A 16,591-nucleotide genomic window follows, 5' to 3' on the forward strand; every position below is an offset into this window, starting at 1 on the left:
CATCGGCTGCGGAAATCCCGAGGGGAAACCGAGGCACCGAGCAGAGCCGTGACCACCTGAGCCCCGGCTTGCTCTCTGCACCCTCGCAGCTCCTGTCTGTGCATGCACAGCCCAGCCTCACGGCCCTCTGCTGGCTGAGGGGCTGCTCGATGGCCAGGTTAGGGGGCCTGAAACAAAATGCAGGCGTGTGGCAGGAGGGGAGGTGTGAGTGGGGCACTACAGGCTGAGCACAGCTGGCAGCAGGAGCATGAGGCCCAGCACCGCGACGTGGTGCCGTCTCAGCTGCCTACCGAGCAGAGAGTGCAGCAAGAAATTATCTCCGTTTGCTCAGCTCCCTTCTTCCTTCCCCCTTTCCGTGGTTTGGTTGCTGTTTGAAAGGCATTTTCGTGGAAAAGGAGGGTCAGGAGCCGAGGGGCTGCGCTTTTCCAGCAGCTTCCCCTGCTGCCAGCCCCCTGCTAGCACATCTGGAAGAAGCCAGGGTGGGACACCAGCTAAAAATCCTGCTTCCTGAGGCCACATCTCCTCCGGGGGGTGAGAGCCTGGCCTTGTTTGATGTCGGCACCCCCCAGGCACAGCACCACCCAGTGCAGTTACCCAGAGGGGATGGAGAAGTGTCCCCAGTGCCTCCACTTCCCTGGGGATCTGCCCTCGCCCAGCACCCGTGGCAGCTGGATGCTGCGGGATGTGTCCCGGAGCACCCACAGCCTCTGGGACCCGAGGACATCCAACCCACGCGTCCTTCTGCTGCCAAGGAGCTTGAACACCACCTGAGCTCTGGCAGAAAGGGAAAAACAAAAAAAAGAAGGGGAAAAATAACATCTGGCACCATGGATCCTGCACCCAGCACTGCTCCTGGCTGTGCCGGCGGCACTGAGATGCCCCGAGCCCGGTGCCACCGGTGCTGGAGGCAGCTCGTCCTGTGGGTGGCCATCCCCAGCAGTGACATTGCTAGGAAACATTTCATCAGGGCTCTTTGACGTGCTTTTCCTGCTCCACCTCCCTCTCCTGGCTGCTGTCACTGAGCCCCCAGACCCCTGGCAACATTTGGGGCTCGGGAGCTCAGCTGCTGCCCCACATCCTCACCAGGACATCCCCAGCCCACCTGATGGGGATGGATACTCTGCCCTGGGGGGATTGAAATTGGTCCTGGGGCTGATGGCAGAGCAGGAGGGGGGGAGCTGGGGAGCTGGGGGCAGCAGGGAGAGGCTGGCCAAGGGCTCCTGGGTCCCTCCTGCTCTCCGGGTCCAGCCCGCAGCCCCGGTAGTCAATGGCAACCTCCCGTCCGTTTCCATGGCAGCGGGAAAATTAATGTTGACGAAGCTGCTCGAGAGGGAGAGGAGACCCTGGTGGCTTCAGGCCTGATGTCCCCCCCTTCCTCGCCTCGGCTGGCTCGGGGGGACGTCACCCATCACCTCCCGTGCCAAGCCTGCAGCAGGCTGGGCACCGGTCCCAAAGCCCGGATCATCCCGGGAGCTCCTGCCACCAGCCGGATAATCCCCAAATCCCCGGTCTTCCACCAGCTCCTCTCACCCTAATCCGTCCCCTGCCACCCACCTGGGCTGACCCCGCTGAGCCCCACGGGGCAGCACGGGGCTCTGAGTGACACCGGGGACAGGGAGGTGGTGGTATGGCCCTGGGGATGTCCCTGCGGCAGCCCAGCGGTGACGTGCTGCGGGGACAGGACCCCGATAAGAACTCAGGTGTCACCAGGGTGTCCCACCCAGACCTGCCAAGCATCCCCTTTCCTGGCCCCAATTCAGCTCCAGCATAGCCCCGAATTCATCCCGCGTCTCCTCCTTTGGCAGAGTGATAGAGAATCACCACGGGCTGGACGGGGAGGACTACGCGGCACAGTACCCCGAGTACGGCGAGGGCTGCCTGCTGCAGTGCGACTGCTCGGCCGAGTGCTACCGCGACGACAGCAGCCACCGCGAGTACAGGTCTGGCCACGGCAGGCAGAGGGTTTTTGGGGGACAGAGGGATGGATGTCCCCGCGTGGTGACCCCCCGTGCACCCTAAATGCATGCACGGCGTCCTCATGCTCTGCCTCGGCACAGCCACACCACGCTCAGGACACCTAGGTCAAGGTGTGATGGCCACGGTGACGGTGGCCAGGGCACGGTGACGGTGGCCAGGGCATGGTGGTGGTTTTCTGTTCTCACCCCAACGCTGCCTGCTCTTTCCCTCAGGCTGAAGAGACGGTCCAGCAGCTCCACCTCGCCGCCGCCCAAGAAGAAAAAGAAAAAGAAATCGGGTCACCGCCGGAGCCGGTGAGTCCACGGTTGTCCCCATGCTGCCCCCGAGACCTGGAGGGTTTGACCCTGCAGCTCTGCTGGGTCTCCCCAAGCAGGTCCCCTCCCTGCTCACCCCGTCCCAACAAGCTGAAGGCTTTCATTGGGGATTTAATGATTTGGGGTCATTAACCCAGCCCTTGCTGTGCTCTCGGGTTGTGGCTGGGGGCTGCAGGGTGCTGGCGCGTCCGCACCCGGCTCCATCAGCACCCAGCCTCCCTGGGAGGGCAGAGCACAGCCCCGCACAGCACCGGGCAGGATTTGGCTGCTGGGAAGGGGCTGGCTCCGTCCACCACCCAGGTCCTGCCCCAGTTTGCATGTCCTGGAGCAGTGGGAGGATGCTGTCCTTACTGTCCCTTTCTTCTCTGCCTTCCCTGCGGCAGCAAAAAGAGGAAACCCGGCTCGGAGCGCAGGTGAGTGTCCCCCTCCTAGCCCCCCGGGGGAATTGGCAGCTCCAGCCCCATCTCCTGCTGGAGGCCGTGGAGCCCACGAGGTGGCAATGGGACACAGCGGGATCCGGCCGCCCTGGCACCGGGGTTACCCTGAGCTGGACTCTCCTTTCTGTCCCCTGGAAATAAATCCCATGCAATATTCGTGCGTCCCAGGGGTTGTCTGGGGACGTGGGGTGCCAGGGGTTGGTAGGTCACAAGGATGGGACTTGGGGTTCCTGCTGCACCCCAGCTCCTTGCTCCCACACTAAAGGCCCCCAATTCCCCCCCATCAGCTGCGACAGCTCCTCACCCATCCGCAAGGAGAAGAAGAAGAAGACTGGAAAGAAACACAGACGCGACAGGTAGGATGGATACGGCTCCTCGAGGCGCCGTGCTCCCAGGGCTGGGGACAATGGGGCTGCTTGGTGGCTGCGGGGAGGGCTGGGGACCGTGGGGAAGCCCCCGGGGCTCTGGGACCGGCGTGGGTTGGCAGCATGGGCAGGGCAGGGTGCTGGGTGGCCCTTCAAGGGGGCAGGCAGTTCTCCGAAACACGGGCTGTCATCTCCTGGTGGCCAGGCTGCCCCTTCCAGCGACCCAAACTGGTGGTTCCCAGCCCCCTGCCCTCGTCCCTGTCCCTGCTGTCCCCTGGGGCTGCCCAACCTTCGCCCCCCGCCACGGCTCACCGTGTCTCTGCCTCCTCTCCATCCCCAGGTCTGAGTCGGGGTCCAGGAAGAAGAGAAGACACAGGTGAGAGCGAAGGCAGCCGGGAGCCATCCCACCGCCACCTGCGCTTGGTGCCAGCGTCCCCCTTGCCCCATGGCCAGGCTCTGCTGGTTGTCCCCCACCCTTGGAGGTGGCACGGGGCCACCCCATGCTCTGGGTGCACGTTGGCCAGGGCTCAGCAGGGTGACCCATCGCGCCGGACATCATCGTTGCCCCTCTCCCCCTCTCCCATCTCTGCCTTTTCACCTCTCTGCCCTCCCCGCAGGTCCCGCAGCCCCAAAAACAAGCGGAAAGAGAAAAACAAAGAGCGCAAGAGGTGAGGCGCCGCAGGCAGGCGGCTGGCAGGGTGCTGCCCTGTGGGGCCAGCCCTCCCCCAAACCTCCGAGCTGCCCGGCACGGGGGGGCTCAGCCTGCCCGTCGGCCCCGGCCGTCCTCCCCGCAGGTCCCGCAGCGAGTCGCCGGCCTGGCGGTCGCACCGGCGCAGCAGCTGCAGCTCGCACAGCGCTTCGCTCTCCTCCGACTACAGCAACTCCAAATCCCCCGGCAGGTAGGAGCACCCCCGAGGGGGTGTCCCCAGGGTGGGGACCCTTGTGGGGAGGATGTGAGGGGAGCAGGGCGATGCTGCAGCACCAGGGGTGCTTGGAGGTGGTTGGAGACGCAGCACCAAGGTTTCAAACCAGATGGGAAATTGTAAACTGGGAGAAACCCCAGAAGCAATTTCTCGCCCCATTTCGTGCTTCAGCAAAGCCTGTGCTGCAGCCCCAGCTTGGGTGCCACCTCCGTGCCGGGTTGGGGATGGAGGGGACGCGTCGGCCACCCCCCTGACTGTGCCGTGCCCCTCAGGCTAAGCCCCAAGCACCGCGAGGACGGCCCCAAGGGCAGCAGCGCCCGCTCCAGCCGCAGCCCGTCCTCCTCCTCGCCGCGCCGCTCGGCCTCGCCGCACCAGAACGGGCACAAGGGCAGCGCCCAGAACGGCCGCCACAGCCACGGCGCCGCGCTCGAGGAGCCGCCGGATGTACGTAGGCTTTTCTTGCACCACGGTTCGCTGCCCTCTCCTCTTCCTCCTCTTCCTCCTCCCTCCGCAGGACCCCCACCCCCCGGCTCTCCTCTCCCCTCTTTCCCCACTCACCCGGCCACCATCTGGGGGGCACTGGTGGCGTCGGGGTCGGGGAGATGGATGGGGGCACCGGGTGCTGCCCGTCCCCCTCCCCGGCCGTTCTCTGGCTGCACAATGTCCCCCCCACCCTGGGGGGTGCCAGCCCCTCTCACACGGCCACTCCGTGGATGTCACACCCCGGGGTGTCCCCGATGGCTCAGTAGGGTCACCACCAGGCTCAGCGCTGCCCTGGGAGTGGATTGAGCCCAGATGGCTGAGAAATGGCTAAAAATGGAAAAAATTTCCCTGCCGCTGCCAGCCCATCCCAGCACTAAGGTGCCGGTGCCAGCGGGACCCCAGCACCAGTCTGGGCACTGGTTTAAGGCCAGGAGAGAGCTTGGAGGGGGGGCTGGGGCTGGGTGCTCACATTTTAGGCACTCAGGGTCCCCGCTGCGGGTGACTCAGGGCTGACAGTCCCCAGCCCTGCCAACTGCCCCGGCAAAACCCCGCTGCGCCGGGGCCGCTTGTCCCCGCAACGCTCCCGCTGCCCCAGCGGGACGAGGGGGCCAGCCCCAGTTTAACCAGTACAGGAGGGGCTGGGAGACCACCAGAGCCCACCTCTCGGGCCCACTTTCTTCTTTGCTGTGGTTTCGGCTCACCTTTTTGGGGGTGCGGGTGCCGAGGAGCCCCCACCCCGGGCACCCAGCATCGCCCAGGCCGCACGAGCTCCCTTGGCTCCCCGGCTCTAGCGGGACTTTTCTCCGACAACTTCTCTCTCTTTCTCTCTCTCTTTCTCTCTCTGTTTATTTTTTATTTTTGGTTGTTTGTTTGTTTTGTTTTTTTTCTTTTCTTTTTAATCCCATCTGTGTTTTTCTTTAGCCTCCCATTTGAAAAAAATCCCAAACGGTAATATACAATTCCATTTCTTGCTCAGCAGAAGCAGGGAAGAGGGGGAGGGAAGGGCAATGAAACATGCTTTTTTTTCCCCCCTTGTTTTAGTTTCCTTTATCATGATTTCTTTTCTTTTCCTTCGTGATGTACAGAAATGCAAACGATATATATCTCTTATTTTTTTTTCCCCCTGTCGTCGTCGTGTTGTTCTAGAATTTTTTGCTTTTGTGTGTGTTAATGTGGAGAAGAAAAACAAAAAAAAAAAAAAAGAAAAAAAAAAAAAAGAAGATGTGTTTTCTAAATATTTACGACCGTTGAACACTGTATTTCCATTCTCTATATTTTGAACACGGAATTTAAAAGGGAAGATAACCGAGCAGCTCTGAACCGAAAAGGGAGCGGGCTCACCCCAAAACCGAGCCGCAAATTGCCCTTTGCCTCCTTGAATTGGCTGTGGCCCCACTGCCCATATGGCAGCCAACCCTGGCACCATGGGGATGTTTTCCCCGTGGGTCCCCACGTGTGATCCCGTTAGGACGGGGCCGTGGGGGCTGCGGCATCCACCCAGCCATGACCCCTCCGGGCTGGGACCCCCGTGCCACCCCGTGCTGCTCCCCGAGCATCCTCAGCATCCATCCTGAGCTCGGCCCCACAGACCAGCAGCAGCAGGGCTGAGCGCCCTCCGCCTGCCTCAAACCCTCCAAAACCACCAAATTCAGCCCATTTTCCCCCAACGTCCACGCCCGGGCTTCCCCAGCTCCCCAAGCCCCCCAGGTGCCCAGGGCCGGGGCGCTGCGTGGGGTTGACTTCCCTTTTAAATGCCCAGTCCCGTCTCCATCCATCCCCGCCTCCGGCTGCCTGCCCATCCTCCTCGCGCTCGCCCTTCCTCCCCATTTCTCTCTCCTCCTCCTCGCTCTCTCTCCCACACGCACTCTCCGGCCCCAAATTTCTCTCTGGTTTTCTTGGGGCCTTTCCCGGTGCCGACGCCGCCCAACAAACCTCCACGCGTTGCTCTCCATCCGCCGCTTTCCTTGCATGACGTTTGGGATCGGTGACGTTCGGCAGCCACCTTCCAGCCCGAAAAATGCTGCCGGGTAGGGGCCGGGCACAACACGCAAGCCGGCAAACCCGCCGCAGCCGCGAAAGCCACGGGCTTTCCATTGAAGTGAAATAATGTATAAAAAAAAGATGCAAACGAGACCAATTTAAAAACAAAAAAAAAAGTCTAAGCAAAGCAAACTTGATTAGCAAAGGGGTCTAAATCACATTACTAAAGAGTCATTGTCTTTTTCCCATTCTGCACTCCAAATGTGGAGATTATTGTTTTCTTTTTTATTATTGCATTCCTGTCACTGCCAATTCAGAAGGTAGGTATTTCGTCCACCTCTGCACGTTCACTTCTGCAGATGAGCCTGTTGAAAAGCACCGTAGCTTGATTTAATGTTATTTTCTCTTTCTTACTTTCTTTCTTTCTTTCTCTTTCTTTCTTTCTCTCTTTCTCTCTCTCTCTTTCATTTTGTCTCTTTTTGGTGGCTATATATAATTTTTTTGATTTGTATGGTTTTCCCCAGTTAGCTGCAAAGCCATGCTCTTCTCTTACGTTCTTCTCTTTGATTTTTTTGCCCTGTCCATGTAATATTTTTCTTTCTTTCCGCCTTTTTCTCTTCCTCTTTTCCTCGTTCTGTTGGTAGAATGCATTTCTGTGTGTTTTAGCCCTCTGAGTTTGTGTTCGTTCCCACAGACGGTACAGTTACCATGAGTCGGTTTGAGTTCCTCCGTGCTTCTTAGGGGCTGGCTAATGAGACCGAGCACAATTAGCGAAAAATAGAGGCAAAGAGCAGCAGGTGAACCCCAGTGCATCACAAGGAGTCACTGGGGCACGGGTGTTTTGGGGTGAAGGACTGGGAGGGAGGATAACGAACGAGAAATTTGGGGAGATTGGGATTTTTTGCCCCTCCTGGGGCTGTGGTCATGGTGGTGAGCTGGAGGACCGGGGGAGAACATTTTGGGGCAGCGGTGGTGAAAGGCTGAGACCTTCCATGCATGGGAAGGAACCAGGCGAGGTGAGAGGCAGGACGGGGAGCACAAGCACCCCAAATGCATTTTCCCTTTGGGGCCAGACCTTTGCAAAGGATTTTTTGGGTTTGTTTGTTTGTTTTTTCAATAGAAGCCCCCTTTGCCCTCCCCATCCCTCTCCCTGCCTTGTGGGTGTGAAGCCCACATCCCCACAGCATGGATAGCAAATACGTGTGCGAATAATGCGCTCGGGAAGAGGACACCTCGCTCTGGCTTTCTCTTTCTTCTTCTTCTCCTTCTCCATTTCCAGTTTTCCCTCCCCAAAAGTAGGGCTGGGGACAGGTGTGGCTGAAGCCCCCATCCCCTGTGAGGATGCAGCTGGTGGGGCATTCATTGCCCCCACCACTTCTCTGCCTTGCCGGAGAAATTGCAAAAGAAGTTAATTGTTAAAGCAATCATAAAAATGCACCAAACCACCCCATTTTGGCTCTGGCAGGTGGGGCACACTGCTCTGTGGCTGTAGGGGCTGGCTCAGCCCCCTGGTCAGTGGGGACAGGGGCATGATGCAGGACAAGCCACCGGCGGGGTGGCCTCGTGTCCCTTTGTCAGCATCTTCATCGTGGACCCGTGGTGCATTGTCTGCTTCTCTTTTGGGGGAGAAAAGCAGCGTTTAGGATTAATTGTATTTGAGGCAAAGGGACGGCGAGGAAACGAGGTCACCGGCTGCCCCTGGGTGCATCAGCACCTCCCAGCTCCCCATAGGCCCCACCAGGTCACGCAGGATTTACCCCTCTGTGGGCACTGGGGGCTGCCGGGGGAGAGACCCCAAAGCTTCCCCATCGCCCTCTGCCCCCCAAACCACGTTCACCAGCTCGGTTGGGGCTGGAGCGCCCTGCACCCCAAATCCCAGCCCAACACTCGGGGCTGTCACCGTGCCGGTGGCCCGATGTCACCGCCAGGTAGCTAGGAGGGGTCCTCCCGGTGTCTGAGCGTAGGAGAAGGGAGTTGTTTTGTTTTATTTCTCTCCTCTCGCTGTCTCTGTCTCTCCTCCTCTCTCTCTTTTCTTTCTCTCTTGCATTTTTGTGAATCTAATGATGCACTTATATTGCCCCGCTTTTCCCTTCTCTTCATACCTTACCTACTAAAGGAGGAAATGCCACTTTTTTGGTAAGTGGATGTTAACCAAGAGGGACTTAAAAAAAAAAAAAAAAAGCATATAACGGAAAAAAAAAAAAAAAAAAAGGAAGCAGAAAGCAAAGTCTGTGTTGAGTGCTGATGAGGACTTAGCAGTTCCCTGCAGAGTCACAGCTAACAGATCAATGCGTATCCCAGGAAGAGTTCAGAGACATTCGTTTATCTCAGTACCGATGACATTTGTGAAGTTTTGGTTTGGTTTTTCTTTGATTTTGATGTTTTCTTCTTTCTTTTGGTTTCTTTTTCCCTTCTCGCCCCCCGCCCCCCGACTCCCTGCCTTGCCCTCCATCGTTGCTCTGTGCCGTCTTCCTCGTTTCTTGATTTGTTTTAAGCCAAAAGCCGTACTATCTATAAAACCTATGCATATATAAACGTATAGATATCTATATATGTGCATGCATCTGTGTGAGCAGACCTCCCGCCCCGCGCCCGCCCGGCCCCATCACCTCTTTGATTTCACCCTCTCTCCCACTGCTCACTCTGATTTATTCCCCCCCTGCCTCCCCTCCTCTCATTTATTTATTTTTTTCTCATTTTCCTGAGTTTGTTTGGGTTTTCCGCCCCTTTTCCTTTCACCTTTCTTGTTTGGGGCGGGCGGGCACTGGGGGTTTGCTTTATCTCCTCTCCAGGTGTCCGGGGGGGGGGTCGTTTCTTTCCCCTCCCCGACGACTTTGGGGTTTCTTGGATTTTTTTGGTCCCTCCCTTCTTCCCCAAACCCTTCTTCGTTTCTTGGTTGTTTTTTCTTTTTTTTTTCTTTGGTTCGTTTCCTTATTATTTTTTTTTTTTTGCGTTTTTGCATGCGGAGGTTTGCATGACCCACGTTGTTGAGGGCGAGAGGCTGAGGAAGGTGCAGGGTAGCGTCTGTGTAGCCTGCCTTAATGCGATGTGCGTTGACGTTGTGCGCCGAGCCCCGGCCCGGCGCGCCCCGTTAAAAACCTCTTTCTCCTTCTTTCTTCTCTTCTCCCCTTTCCGCCTGTCCCCCCTTTTTTTTTTCTCTCTGTCTCTCTTCCCCCTGCCAGAGGCCGGCCTCGCCGTCCCCCTCTCCGCGGCCTCGCGGCAGGACGGACCCGCCGTCCCCTCGCGCCCGTGGCGGCCGTCACGGCGCCCGCTCGCCCTCGCCGGAGCGAGCCAAGCACGGCCACCGGCACCGCTCCCGCTCCGCCTCGCTGCCCCCGCGACACCGCGGCCAGGCCCCCCGCCAGCCGCCCCCCACGGGGCTCAGCCCCAGCGGCTACAGCAGCGACTCGGAGGGCTCGGGCTGCTCCCACCCGCTCGGCCCCGACAGGACCCACGGCGCCCACGCCAAGAAGTAAGGGGCTCTCCGGGTGCCATCACGGAGGAGCCACAAATTGGTTCCATAGGGTTGGGGCTCCAGGGTTGGGTGCAGGTTGGGGGACGCCAGGATGGAGGCTGGGGGGATGGGGGAGCCCCATGGTGGTGTCCCAGTGAGCAATGCAGTGCCTGGATGGCTCTGTGGGGTTATGGAAGATCCCGCTGTGGTGAGGCTGCACCTTGAGTGCTGTGTTCAGCTTTGGGTCCCTCACTACAAGAAGGACGTCGAGGCCCTAGAGCGTGTCCAGAGAAGGGCGACGAAGCTGGTGAAGGGTCTGGAGCACAAGTCCTGTGAGGAGCAGCTGAGGGAACTGGGGGTGTTTGGTCTGGAGAAGAGGAGGCTCAGGGCAGACCTCACTGCTCTCTGCAACTCCCCAAAAGGAAGCTGTGGGGAGCTGGGGTCGGCCTCTGCTCACAGGTAACCAGTGATAGGACCAGAGGGAATGGCCTCAAGTTGTGCCAGGGGAGGTTCAGGTTGGCAATGAGGAGACATTTCTGCTCAGGAAGAGCGGTCAGGCGTTGGGACGGGTTTCCCAGGGAGGTGGTGGAGTCTCCGTCCCTGGGGGTGTTCAAGGGAAGGTTGGACGTGGTGCTTGGGGGCATGGCTCAGTGGGTCATAGAAGTGGTTGGGGGACAGTTGGACCAGTTGATCTCAGTGGTCTTCCCAACTTTAATTATTCTATGAGTCTATGATAATCAGGGTGTTTTCAGGGTGCTTCTGCTCCCCCGTGGTCACAGAGGGAAACGAGGAGCGGTGGGGACACCCTGGGGACGTTCCCCCCGCTCTGCCCCTTGCAGGGTGAAGGAGCGGCACCACCGGGGCCGGCCCAACAGCAGCTCGGAGTCGTCGGCCAAGCACTCTCGGCACGGGGCCTCGGAGCGCAGGAAGAGCCCCTCGCACAGCACCGGGCACCGCAGCAGCTCCTGGAGCTCCAGCGGCTCCCTCTCCAAGTCCCGCTCCCGCTCGCGGGAGAAGAGGGCCGGGCGCAGCCGCAGCCGCTCGCCCTCGCAGAAGAAAACCGCCAGCAGGTCAGCTCGGGGGGCACGGGTGGCATGGGGGGCACGGCTCGGGGCTTGGGGTGTCCCAGCTGGAGAAGGGCTGGGTGTTCCTGCAGTCCCCCCCCGGTGCTCCTGGTGCCCCTGACGCCCCTCGTCTTGGTTTAGAGAGAAGGACAACGAGCCCCGAACACGCCACGGTGACCCCGATCCCGCCCGGGCCCGGCGCCGCTCCCGAAGCTACTCCCCCATCAGGAAGAGGAGACGCGATTCCCCCAGCTTCATGGAGCCCAGGAGGATCACCAGGTGGGGCCCGGCACGCGCAGACACCACCGCTGGCACGGCCCCTGGCTGAGCTGTGCCCCCAGCGAGCCCCAAAGGGGGGGGGGGGGGTGGCAGAAAGGATGGGTGGGTGCGTTGATGGTCTGGAACACAAGTCCTGTGAGGAGCGGCTGAGGGAACTGGAGGGGGTTGGGCTGGAGAAGAGGAGGCTCAGGGCAGAGCTCATTGCTCTCTGCAACTCCCCAAAAGGAAGGGGTGGGGAGCTGGGGTCAGCCTCTGCTCACAGGTAACTGTGATAGGACCAGAGGGAATGGCCTCAAGTTGTGCCAGGGGAGGTTCAGGCTGGAAATGAGGAGACATTTCTGCTCAGGAAGAGTGGATAGGTATAGGGACGGGTTGCCCAGGGAGGTGGTGGAGTCACCGTCCCTGGGGGTGTTCAAGGGAAGGTTGGACGTGGTGCTTGGGGACAGGGTTCAGTGGGTGACAGTGGTGGTAGGGGCACGGTTGGACCAGATGAGCTTGGAGCTCCTTTCCAACCTTAATGGTTCTGTGAGGCTGTGGGTGGCTGGCAGAAAGGATGGATGGATGGATGGATGGATGGATGGATGGACGGACGGACGGACGGACGGACAGATTGACAAACAAGGAGCTTTGAGGACAGACACATAACCCTGAGGATGAATGGGAGGATGAACCAGGCTGGCCCTGCAGCTGGGTACCCAGCCTGCCTCCAACACCACAACCTACTGCTCTCCTCCTGTTTGCAGACAGCAGATATGAACTCGTTTTACTTCCAGCAAGAAGCCCAGCCCCAGAGCGTTGCCTCCTGCCCTCCAAACGCCGTTTTCTCCTCCCTGAGCCCTTACTGACTCAGGCTGCGGGGCTCCAAGGCAGGCAGTGCTTAGTGCCAGATGAAGCAGTGTGCACATACAGCATCTCGTTAGCATGCGGTGCTGGCCACATTATGGGTGCGGAGCTGAGATCGCCTCCTGTCCGACCTATTTGTCTCCCGTGCTATCAGCGGGGAGATCGGGGGCTGTAGCACAGAGCTGGCTGGATTTTGCTTGCTCTGGAAGGATTTTAATTTCTCCTGGGCTGGATGTAAGGAGAGCAGGCAGGAGAAATGCAGCCTGTACGCTGCGCTAAAGCTCTCTGCAGGCTTCCCCTGTGAAATACATGGGCCAGGAGAGGTCCTCCCAGCCCAGAGGAAGGTTTCTTGCTCGGGTACCGGCTGGTTCTGCCCTTCCCCAGCTGAAATCCCCCGGGGACAGAGGGGCTGCCAGCACGTGGCCCAGAAAGTGACAGCCCCACATGGATGCAGGCAGCAGGGACACCGTGGGCATCCCTCCTCGCAGTCCTGAGCTGGATTTTCCTGGGATGCCCCGAGGAAGGTGGCAGGGAGGAGCTGTGGGGACAGGCTCGAGGACACAGCCCGTGGTCCTCACCATCCCAGGGGACACCAGCCCCGTAGCCTGGCCAGAAGCCCCCTTCCTTCGCCCTCCTGCCCTGTCCTTGTCCCCCTGCCTCCCCGGGGCCCAGCACCGCGTGGTCCTGCCTCGTCCCTCAGTGATGCCAACGTCTCCTTTTCCATTTCATCCCAAGGTTCCTCTCGGAGAGCATCGCCGCGGGCCTGGCTCCCAGGGTAACCTCCCCCCTTCCTCCTCCTCCTCCTCCTCCTCCTCCTCCTCTTCCTCCCGGACCTCTCCGTGTCTCCCCGGCTGTGTCTCTCTTCGGTCCCACTAACACCGCTCACCACAACGTGGGCTGCGAGAAGGGGACAAGGGGCTGCCTTGGCCCCCCTCCAGCCTCCTCAGGGACCCGCAGGGCTCCGGGCTCAGCGTCCTGCACCAGCTCCAGACGTCTCTGCCCCCGGTCCCCCCCTCCCCGCTGTCCCCCTGCTCCCCACGTCCCCGTAGGAGCCGGGGAGGGTCGGACCGCGGGCAGCCCGGCGCTCGTCTCCCGCTAATCCCTAACGTCTCTTTTTCAGCAGCTTTCAATCTTTGGTGGCTGGGGAAACACAAAAGCCACATTAACCTGCTCACTTTCTGTCCTCGCCGCTGCCTAATCCAGGACTAACAGCCTGGGGGGGGGACCCGGGGAGGAGGAAGGGGCCGAGGGGGGGCCGGATCCTGACATCCCCAAGCCTGGGGATGCGTGGGGCCGGTGCTTGGGCCCGTGCCCCCCTCCCTCCTCTTCCCCAACCTTCAGCAAGGCCCTGACTCGGTTTCCCTTTTCCCTCCGCAGCGCTCGCAAGCGTCCCATCCCCTACTACCGCCCCAGCCCCTCGTCCTCCAGCTCGCTGAGCACCTACTCGTACAGCCGCAGCCGGAGCCGCAGCTATGACAGCTACAGCACCAGCCGCAGCCGCAGCCGGACTCGCAGCCCCCCCAGCCGCTCGCGAAGCCCCAGCCGCAGCCCCAGCTACAACAGCCGCAGCAGCTCGGAGAGCGCCGGCTTCTGAGCCCCGCAGCCCCCCCACCCCAACCCCGGGAGAACCCCCCCAGGAGGTGGAAAACCCCCTGGGGGGGAGCTGCAAAGGATGGACCCGGTGGTGTGGGGGGAAAGTTGGGGGGCGGATGGAAACCTTGCGGGGCAGTGGGCGCCCCTCAGTCCCCCCGGGTATTTTGGGGGTCGGGAGAGGGGAGGGGGGGGGATGGCTTCTTATTTTTGCAAACGCCAGGGTGGGGTGGGACGGGGTGGGCAAGCACAGAGCGAGGGAACAAATTGCTTGGCAGAGACCTTGGACCGAGCCGGCGGGGCCCCCAGCGCGGTGCGCTCCCCCCGGCGGTGCTTCTTTTGGCTCGGTTGGACTTTTCTAGCACGCCCAAAATCAGCGTGTTTCTGCTGCCGACACCGGGGCGGGGAAGAGGACACCCCCGGGGACAGAGGTGACACCTCTCGGGGGGGGTCCTGGCAGCCCCGACACCCGCGGAGCCGCAGACGAACAAAGCGAGGAGCAGCCCGGTGTCACCCGTCTGGTCCCACGTGGGGCTGGGGTCCCCCTGCCTTGGTGCTGTGCGCCCCCTGCCCCTGCAGAACAAATGCTGCCAGGTCCCCTGGGTGTCCTCGTGAGGGGGAGCTGACAAATTTGGGGTGAGGTTGTGCTTTGGGATGCGCCCCACAGCGCTTGTGGGGTGCCCTTTGGGGTGCTCCCCGCCTTTCCCTTGCTTTGGACGCCTCTGGGCTCGTGCGCGGAGCCGCGTGGTGCATGGAGAGGCTCCTCCGAGCGCCGGAGCAGGGGGACCCCCGGCAGGGCACGAGGGGACAGGGCTGACCCCGAGACCCCCCCTGGCTACCTCCTCACCTCGGTTTGCCACCCACTTCCCGATCCTAATTGCTTCCCCGTGCCACTTCCCCGAAGAAACGCGGCCCCGAGTGAAGGCTTTGACTCCTCTTCTGGAAGATGCTGCCACTGGTGCCCTGGCTGTGGCAGCCGGGGTTTTGCTGTGCCTCGGGGCCCAGCGGGCAGGATCCGGCCCCCCCCCGCTCCCCTTCGGCCTCCCCCCGAGCATCCCTGCGCCCCTCCAGCAGCTTTTCTAAATTTCATTTTAAAAAGAGAGGCGGGGAGGGGGGGATGACAAGCACGGGCCGGCCGGGTGCTTTGCTGACAGCCCCGGTTCTGCACCATTTTGCTGATTTCCCAAAAAAAAGAAAAAGCCCTTCCTGGCTGCGGGGGCTGCTCCCCAAACCCCGCTGCGTGCTGGCCCCGGGGCGCTTTGCATTTAATCCTTGTTGGCCACGCGTTTTCCGCCTGGCTGGAGGAGGACGAAGCAGCTGAGCCTCCCGGGGTGGGGAGAGCAGCTGCCGGGATTAACGCGCGGCCCCGCGGGGAGAGCCGGGCTTTGTGCGGCCCTTGGACACCCGCCTGCAGCCAGCCCGGGGGCACTGGGGGCACTGGAGGGACTGGGATGCTGTTTGGACGCCAGCCCAGGTGGTGACGTGGTGGTAGAGCTGGTGAATGGGTCTCCGGAGGGCTGCGGGTGGGCACCTCGTGCTGGGTGCTGCTCCCACCTGCCAGCACCGGGGAGAAGAGCGGGGTGGGTGCTGTGTGCGTGACCCCCCCCGTGCTGCCACCAAGCCAGCAGGACCCCTTGGAGCAGCGTCCCCAGGAGCTGGCCGTGCCCCCACCCAAGCCCCTTGGTTCCCCAGCCCTCCCAGCAGAGCCTGAGCTGGGAAGGAGGCCGATTGCCCAGAAAAGGAAATCAGAAAGAAATCGGCTTTCCTGGGGATGGAGGAGAAACACCTGCAGCTCCCCACGGCTCGGGGCAGGCGGCGGGGTCTGGGTGTGCCCATGGTAGGAAAAAATGGAGATCCTGGACCCCGAGCTGGGACACGAAGGGCGTGAAGTCCCTGCAGCCCCCCTGCCACCCCCGCAACTGCGATCCCCCCCAAAACCATCCCTCTTTCCTCTGGCCACGGCACCCAGCCCTGCACCCCCGCATCCCCCCAGCATCGCCCCACTGCTGCACGGGGACGCTCGGAGGCATCCCCCAGCCCTGTCCCCGTCCCCACCCCAGCGGCCACGGCTCCCGAAAGCGACAGAGCCCCGACTGCAGCGACGGCGCGGACAAGACAGCACATCAGGGAAAATTTCCAGTCTTCCTCTTTTACAGTCTCTGTCTCCTGCCGTGGAGGGAGCTCACTGGAACAAATACTCTGTAGAAATACTTCAGTATTTTCCTCTCTCGCGCGCGCTCTCTCTCTTTTTTTTTTTTTTTTTTTTTTTTTTTTTTTTTTTTCCTGGGTTGTGAGTACAGCTGTAGATTCAGTGAGCTGGTTCAACTACAATAAATATACAGTATATATTGTAAATGGCGCTGCGGGGCACGGAGCGGTTTCTTTGCGGGGTTAATTCTGCTCCTTCCCTGCAGGCTCAGCCCCTTCTGTCCCCGGGACCCCCCCAGCTCTCCTCCCCTGCCCCCTGCCTCCTGTCCCATCGGTTTCTGGCTCCTGGTGAGGGTGGCACCGGCTGCACCCGATGTCCCAGAGCATCACGGCGGGGGAAACCTCTGGGGGGATCCCTGATGCTGGGGAAAATTCGCATTTCCTCGCAGCCTCCGTGCAGCTCGGGGGCTTGGGCTCACACCGTTCCCTGCGCCGAGTGCGTCAGGTCTCAGCTACAAACGTCTCCTGGCCACGCTGGGGTCTTAAAAACCCAGCCCCAGCACTGCCAGGGATGGGCAGAGCCTGAGCAAGGAGGGGCATCCCCCGGGGGGCTCAGTGCCCCCAGACTGTCTGACTTAGGTGCCGGGGCCCCAGTGGGGTTGAGGGGCTGGAAACTGGCCCCAAACGGGCACCAAGGGATCCCAGAGGGGTGTGTTTGGACATGAGGGCAAGGG

The 16,591-nt window shown here is 61.0% G+C and overlaps 1 protein-coding gene across 3 annotated transcripts in view; it reads left to right on the forward strand.

Annotated features, from left to right (window-relative positions):
- The window catches only part of SRRM3 (serine/arginine repetitive matrix 3), a 32,900-nt gene extending 16,827 nt beyond the window's left edge, over positions 1 to 16,073 (forward strand). Inside the window, exons 4-16 of one of the 3 annotated variants that reach the window (XM_072026102.1) lie at positions 1,806 to 1,940; positions 2,190 to 2,270; positions 2,675 to 2,704; positions 3,016 to 3,084; positions 3,434 to 3,469; positions 3,711 to 3,761; positions 3,888 to 3,992; positions 4,289 to 4,460; positions 9,662 to 9,951; positions 10,773 to 11,003; positions 11,139 to 11,276; positions 12,855 to 12,894; positions 13,497 to 16,073. In XM_072026102.1, coding sequence (XP_071882203.1) covers positions 1,806 to 1,940; positions 2,190 to 2,270; positions 2,675 to 2,704; positions 3,016 to 3,084; positions 3,434 to 3,469; positions 3,711 to 3,761; positions 3,888 to 3,992; positions 4,289 to 4,460; positions 9,662 to 9,951; positions 10,773 to 11,003; positions 11,139 to 11,276; positions 12,855 to 12,894; positions 13,497 to 13,595 — 1,477 coding nt within the window. In that variant the 3' untranslated portion in view covers positions 13,596 to 16,073. The remainder of the gene's footprint in view (positions 1 to 1,805; positions 1,941 to 2,189; positions 2,271 to 2,674; positions 2,705 to 3,015; positions 3,085 to 3,433; positions 3,470 to 3,710; positions 3,762 to 3,887; positions 3,993 to 4,288; positions 4,461 to 9,661; positions 9,952 to 10,772; positions 11,004 to 11,138; positions 11,277 to 12,854; positions 12,895 to 13,496) is intronic. The other 2 variants (XM_072026101.1, XM_038165963.2) reach the window with 2 other exon arrangements.
- The last annotated feature ends 518 nt before the right edge of the window (positions 16,074 to 16,591 follow it).

This window comes from Anas platyrhynchos, chromosome 20 (genome assembly GCF_047663525.1).
Source record: "Anas platyrhynchos isolate ZD024472 breed Pekin duck chromosome 20, IASCAAS_PekinDuck_T2T, whole genome shotgun sequence".
In the NCBI taxonomy this organism is placed as follows: Eukaryota; Metazoa; Chordata; class Aves; order Anseriformes; family Anatidae; genus Anas; species Anas platyrhynchos.